The sequence below is a fragment of the Melanaphis sacchari genome, unplaced genomic scaffold (assembly GCF_002803265.2).
Source record: "Melanaphis sacchari strain LSU unplaced genomic scaffold, SCAv2.0 Contig110_pilon_pilon, whole genome shotgun sequence".
Lineage (NCBI taxonomy): Eukaryota > Metazoa > Arthropoda > Insecta > Hemiptera > Aphididae > Melanaphis > Melanaphis sacchari.
In genome coordinates, this window is record NW_020270425.1 from 608112 (window position 1) to 615237 (window position 7126).

The following is a 7126-nucleotide window of genomic DNA, read 5'->3' on the forward strand; positions in this document are numbered from 1 at the left end:
AAAAGTACCCATTTTAATACCCTTTTTCTCTGTTGACTTAAATTAATTGATTAAAATAACACATGCAGACCTTATAAAATATTTAACCATTGGTCAATCATAATATGTCTTGTCAAAAACTGGCTCTTGGTGATTGGATGTAATTTTGACAAGTCAGAACATTAAATAAATAAACATAATTAAATAATAATAATAAAAAAAAATGTGTAATAATAATATTATTTATTATATTAAATAATGAAACATTGCTATTCATAATCTATAAATACCTTGATAAACAAATTATAATGGTAGATGTTTATGATCTCAAATTACAATATAATATACAAAATTTATCATGTTTTGATTCATTCACACATAATAAAATAAAGATACTTGGATAAATTCATACTTCATGAACGTCACTAAAGCATAGTTACCTAAGACCGAGAGTTATTTTTTAGTTTCAACTAAAATACATCAAAGATTTTTTCTAATTCTATATTCATGTATATGAATAACTGCATATCATTTTTTTTTTCACTGATATTTGTTTTTGGAGACATTTAAGATACCTAATTTAAAATATAATTATTTTTGAATATCTATCATTTTATTATTTGATTGAAGAAATAAATCCGAGATTTTTCTTAAGGACCTTATTATGATTTTGGCTTATTAGTATGGTCAGGTTATGATTGTGTCATAATTTATAAAATTTTAATTCATGGTATAGGTACACTATATAATATAATAATAATAAAGGTTTTATAGATGATATATTTTATATGATTCATATGATATATAAAATAATTAATAATTACATTTTTCATTAACTCATGGAACCGGAAACCGGTTAAAAATCTGCTTCACGAATGTACCTACTAACGCGTAAAAAAAGAAAAAATCAAGATTATCAGACAACATGCGTGACAAATATTTCCATTTTCACATATATATATATATTTATATGTATAAAAGGAGGAGTTTCAAAGTCTTATATGGTTATATGGTCTATATATAAGTGAGTACCTACCTATATAATTGTTGTTAAAGTACATACCCGGGGCTTAAAATAATTTTAAAATAAATATAGGTATTCAAGTCTTGCCGCAAAGTTTTCTACCCAATTTAATGCAGAGAATGTGCTCGCGATTTGTGACGGTACAACTAGAAACCAAAATAAAATTTACGCTAATTATTATTAATATAATAATTGTCGTGTATTAATAATATCATATTCCCTATTAATATTTATGTACACAATACGGTCACGGCACTTAACTTCTGAGGAATCGATCGCGACCCGAAACAGAAAACAAAAAAATATCAACGTCGCACCGACGTGATGACGTACTGTTCGGGTAGATAAAAGTGCATGTTCTGTTGGTTGGTGGACTGTATTATCTCCACCGACGAGTCGCCGCCGTCACGGCCGACATGTTGACCGACTCCCAAGTCGGACGACGGTCGACTTTCGAACGAGTCGACGGACGTCGCTGCGTACCTGTGTTGCGGCTCGATCCTCTTCACTTCGGCGTTGAACCCGTGTTCGTCGTCGGCCGAGTACTCGACCACCCGGATGGAACCATCTGGTTCAACCAGGCTGTACGTGCCCTTGACCGTGCCACGGCCGTCACTCACTTCGTTCTGGCTTTTCACGTCCCCGGTCAGCGGGTCTTCCACGGCGTACGCGAAGTGATACGACGACCCGACTGCTGGCGGAACGTCCACGGCCGGCTGCAGCTGCTCGTCCACGCGATGACCGGAGTGGTCGTCGTGTTTGATCGGTTGCTGCTGTTGATAATGATGAATGTCGACGTGAGGTTGGTCAAAGTCGTATCCAGGAGGCGCTTCCGATGCGATCGTTGTGACTTCCAACGGGGACGGCGGCGGAGCGTAGAGAAATGGCGTCGCTGACGGCCTGCCTGAAGTCATCACGCAGCACATGGCCGCCATCGCTACATAGAACAGCTGTAGAGGTCAGAAAAACACGAAATTAGTCTATCGTTATTTTTGGTGGGGTCGAGTCAAAAAAGGGAAACCCTGTAGCAATTTGACGACGAACACAGAACGGATTCGTGCGACCATGCCCGAGTCCTACGTCGCAGATTTAAGAAAGGGTTATGGTGTCGCAATGACAAAGTATAACAATTTACGTTTTTGGTTTAGTTGTCTTAATGACAATATTTTAATAAAATGTCGCAATGACGAAACACAATAAAAAACATGTAACTTACAATTATAAACGTTACGATGATAAGTTATTGTATATATTAAAATAAAAAGAAACGCATAAACGACGAATGCACTGTCCGAGCTTAAACACAACGATGATCGCACTGACGGGAGACAACGGAGGAATCAAGTTGGACTGTTTAATAGTCGAGACAATGCCTGAATAGCTTTGACTATTGCCTCATTGACTGTGGGCGGCCGATTCAATGCCGGAATACTCCAACTATTGAACCACTGGACGCGCACCACAACAGTCCAATAAGATCCGTAAAGGCGGGGAAGTCCTTTACCAACAATGCGTAAGTCTGCCTGGGTAGGTCTTACTACAATGCTGGTAAAGGAATGGGTGTTCGTTCGTTGTTCGCGTGGCCTTTTATAGGTGCCTTTTCGGCGGTCACATTAATCCGGTCCCGTGTTCTGTGACAAATTTCAACAGATAGGTACCGTGTTCTGTGACAGAAACCGGACAGCGCAATCACCGAAAGTGCAAATAATAATATAATAATCAATATCAGAATATAAGTTATACGATAATAAGTAATAATAAGAATAACAATAAAAGGATTATACCGTGACCAAGAGATTTGGGCGATATGGCGTACACACTATAGATCCCTAAACAACCGAGTTTTTGTGGTAAGAATTCAAAAAAAAAGAACACGGCCTGGGAACGATTTACCGTTTGAGTTGTATACAATCGTTAGTTATATGGATAAGTATATAGATTTTTATTTTTATAAAAATTATTTTTATGAGCAGGGCTCCCGGGACTTAAAGTAATTAAAATCATTAAAATTAGTGCTTAAAATCATCATTATAAGCACTCAAATAAGTATTTAAAAACCTTAATTCTCGTAATTCTCGTAAAAATATTAATAAAAAAAAAACTTTCTTTTTACATGATAAAATAGGTACTAGAGTACTAGATATAATTTGTAACTTTGCTAAAAATAATATAATTAAAGATTACAAAAAATATCGAAACAAAATGATTAGGAAAAGTTTTTAACTAAAAAATAAATAAGTCTTTGTATTATGAAAAAATCAAACTTTACTTTCGAGAAATTTTACCTAATTGTTTATTTTATCATAAACAACATTGCAGGAAAAAAAAATCATAAAAAGTAGAAAAACTGGTTAAAAAAGCAAAAATAATTAGAAAAACTAGATATAATCATCTTTTTGAAAAATCGTTGAAAAAAGCAAAAAAAAAGCACTTTAAAATTTCATGATTGAACGTGTTATAATATGACATACACTTCTATACAACTATGCTACATTTTAAATCAATCCATAAAAATAAGTAAATGCTTGAAGTCTCGAGCTCTGCTTATCAATTATGACAATGTGCCTATGAGGTAAATATAGTCGACCCAGAGAAGGAAAGAGAAAACGGTTAAAGCGATTTCTTCTTCATTCAATACAACTCAAACAGTCAAACATAAAATTTATCAATTAACAAAAACATTATTGGATCTTGTTATTGTATAGTATTACTATTAGCAGCTATACTTAAAATATATTTAAGATAGCTCAAAAGTCGAAGGTGGATAATAAATATTTGTACCACAGTTGTCAATTATTTGAATATCTAGCCCATCATTATTATAAAAAGATTATGTTTAAGATTTTTTTGAAATATTTAATACTTATAAATTTCTAAAAACGAATTGTACACATTGCTAAAATTGAACAACAGATAAATAAATGTGGCTACCTATAATAAAGAGTAGTTGTAAGTTCAAAATAAATAATAATTTGTATATTTAACAATATTTATTTTTATTTTTCATAATTATTAATAGGTAATTACATAACTAGTTACTTTCTTTTATTTACTATATTTTAATAAGTAGTATCAGGTACTGATTTATGTATGAATTAAAATAATTTCTTATAAAGTTATAAACCATAATAAAACACTTATTTTGTATTTATTTTATGCACATTAATGCTTGTGTATAAATTATATAATATCGTGTAGGTAATTTAATACATTTTTTAAAACATAATAATTAAGTACCTATATGAATTGGTATATAGAGAAAAGAGACAATTTCAACTTTTTTAATTAATATTATTATATAGATTATAGATTATCTAATCGTCTATGAGAATTAATCATTATAGGTAATCAGGCCCAGACTGGGAGGATAACGGCCTACTATTATCATTAGGCAGACGGTCAATAGATATAATATAAAAAAGACTTTTTTTTTTTTTTTGTTGCTTATTAATTGTTTAAAAAAACTCAAGTAATTTATTACAAATTGAGGCCCACTGTGCTATAGAACAGTAGCACAGTGGCCCAGTCTGGGCCTATAGGTAAGATCAACATCTTTAAATGTAATTAATTGCATTTTAAAGTTGTGTTTAAAAATTAATAAAATAATAATTAAAAGAAATGTCCAGTTGAACGAGTTCATTTTTTAAGAATATTAACTTTACTTTTATATTTCTATAAAAAGAATTTACGTAAACGACTTAAATTTTACGCATTGAACGTGAGTATAAAGGAATTAAATTTTCAAGTAAAGTTTCCAAACTCTATATAAACTTAATAAGCGTTACAAAACACATGAAAAAGCTGTGTTACGTTACCACGGATACTTAAACTATTGAAGTTATTAAGTTTATCTAGAAATTTACTCAGTTAATGCCCATTATTTACTTATGGATTTTGATAACAATATTTAAGCTAATATCTATATTATATTATAAATTCCTTGAGTAATTTAAAAATAAAAAACAAATTTTGATTTAACTAAAGTCCAACAAATTACACAATACGAAAAACGACAAAAAAATGCATCAAGGTCTAATGTTGGGTTAGAGTAAAAACGAGTAAAGAAATTTAAATTAGTTTCAACTCTTGATAAATTTAACATTTTGCGTTTAATTGTGTTAACTCAATTAATAAACGCAACAAGTTATTTTCAATAAAATCTAATTTACGTTTATTTACACAAAATCAAATATTAAAATATATAATACGGTGACTGAAATGAATAAAATACCAACACAATAAGAAATTTAAATGTGTTTCTTAAATATTTTAATTCTTGTTGCCTGCAATAGCCAGAAGTGTTCAATACGAATATATTATTTTTGATATCACAATGTGCCCGGCTTTTATTTTTTAAACTGTCTATTGTCTAATTAAACATGGCTAGATAAAAACAATTGAACTTAATAACCTATAGTAAGTCAACTATTATTATTGACTTTATTCGGGCAGGCAATTAAAATACCATTAAAATGCTTTTAAGATACATGCAGTTCTTCTGATAGAGGTGTCTGCAGCATAATATATTATTATATTGTTATTGTACGTTCATAAATCATAGGTCTACACCCGGTTCCTACTCACCTCGGCAGCCATGACGACGTCTCCTGTGAGCGGGCGCGTTCTTTCCGAATAATATTATTTTATGATAATAATATTATTCACGTCTTATTCCGGCTTGGCACCGCGATTAACAATAATCGTCCGTTACTCGTGCAACGCTTACTGCAGGTATATATTGGTAATAATTACTAAGTATCACGCGTACCTACGCCTGTGGTCCGGTCGACTTCGACTGCAGCTGCAACTGTACGCAGGTCGTCGTGGTAGTCTCTGACGGCGGTCATCGGCTCGGCGTACAATTTATACGACCGCCGTCAATGCGAATCCCCGTCCGTGCGCACTGCTATAATATTATCAAGGTAGAGGCGCCTACGCGTCGACGTAACCGGACCGGAAAAGACATTTCTTTTTCCGCAGACGAGACGACGGCGGGCACACGCCGTGGCGGCAAACTTAAAGTCCACCGCTACGTAACGTAACATTATTATCGTGTCGTTAATATGATATCGTTACAGTCGGTTGTTACTCGTCTATGACGGCTACAATATTATACATTCGTGTCGTGAGCCACGTGGACGGAATCCGCCGTACGCGGTCCATCACGTTACGCCGCGCGCGGCGGAAAAATTAATTAACTAGGTACATCCGCCTCGCCGCCGCGAACACAATACGATAATATTATGACGACATTATAAGTACATACCTCCCTCGCCGGGTGACCTCACAACTTCGCAGGCGTTCCATTCCAACGGTCAGTGGGAAAATGGAACAAAATGGACAGTTGACTTGACGAATCCTATACGGGTATCATAACTGTTAGGGGAGTGAGTTTGAACGTAAGCGGTTTTTCCAACCCAAAATTGTTTATACCAGTTGCTGAACTCGTGAAAAACGTCCTCCTCAGTTTGGGTACCGGGGACTGCAAGTCTTCGGAAGAACGCCCTTCGCCCAACCTGTCGTAGTACTTTAGGGCCGGCAAGCTTACAAATCGCTGGGCCCCGAGCAAAACGAATTAAAAAAAAAATAATACACGAAATTAATATTTAATGTATTGTATTCTTTACTTTTTAGTTCAAATAAATTAAATAAATGTGTACACTGAACGAAAAATATCGATAATTTTAACAAAAATATAGATTCAATTTATAATATCATTGTTAGTATTGGGTCAACAAAATGTTAATTGATATTAAGATGAGATATATTTGTTAAAATAAAAATTAACAAATTATTTGATTTAATAATTTTTTTGTTTAGATATATTTTATCGAAATTTTGTTAAAGTAACATAGAATTTTGTTAATTTTATCAAATACATTGTTTATTATTAATGTATATATTATTATATTATTGAATTTACAAAAATAAAATTATTTTAATAAAATGGTTATTATTGAACGTATTTAACTAAAATATAATTAGTTTAACAATGCATCATACTCTACGAATAGATTAACAGCGTTGATAAACATTTAGCCTAAACAATTATCATCCTAAAAATAAAAAAACAAATAGATTACACATTATTTTTATTACACATTATGTTTTTACATACCATTA

General features: G+C 32.5%; 1 protein-coding gene across 1 annotated transcript; it reads right to left on the bottom strand.

Moving 5' to 3' along the window:
- Nucleotides 1-546: 546 nt before the first annotated feature.
- LOC112603746 lies at nucleotides 547-5821 on the bottom strand. The gene is made up of 2 exons (XM_025352473.1): nucleotides 5588-5821; nucleotides 547-1953 (listed from the first exon to the last, which is right to left on the bottom strand). Exons 1-2 carry the CDS (start codon nucleotides 5597-5599, stop codon nucleotides 1309-1311), a joined length of 657 nt encoding a protein of 218 aa, XP_025208258.1. The 5' UTR covers nucleotides 5600-5821; the 3' UTR covers nucleotides 547-1308.
- Nucleotides 5822-7126: the final 1305 nt, after the last annotated feature.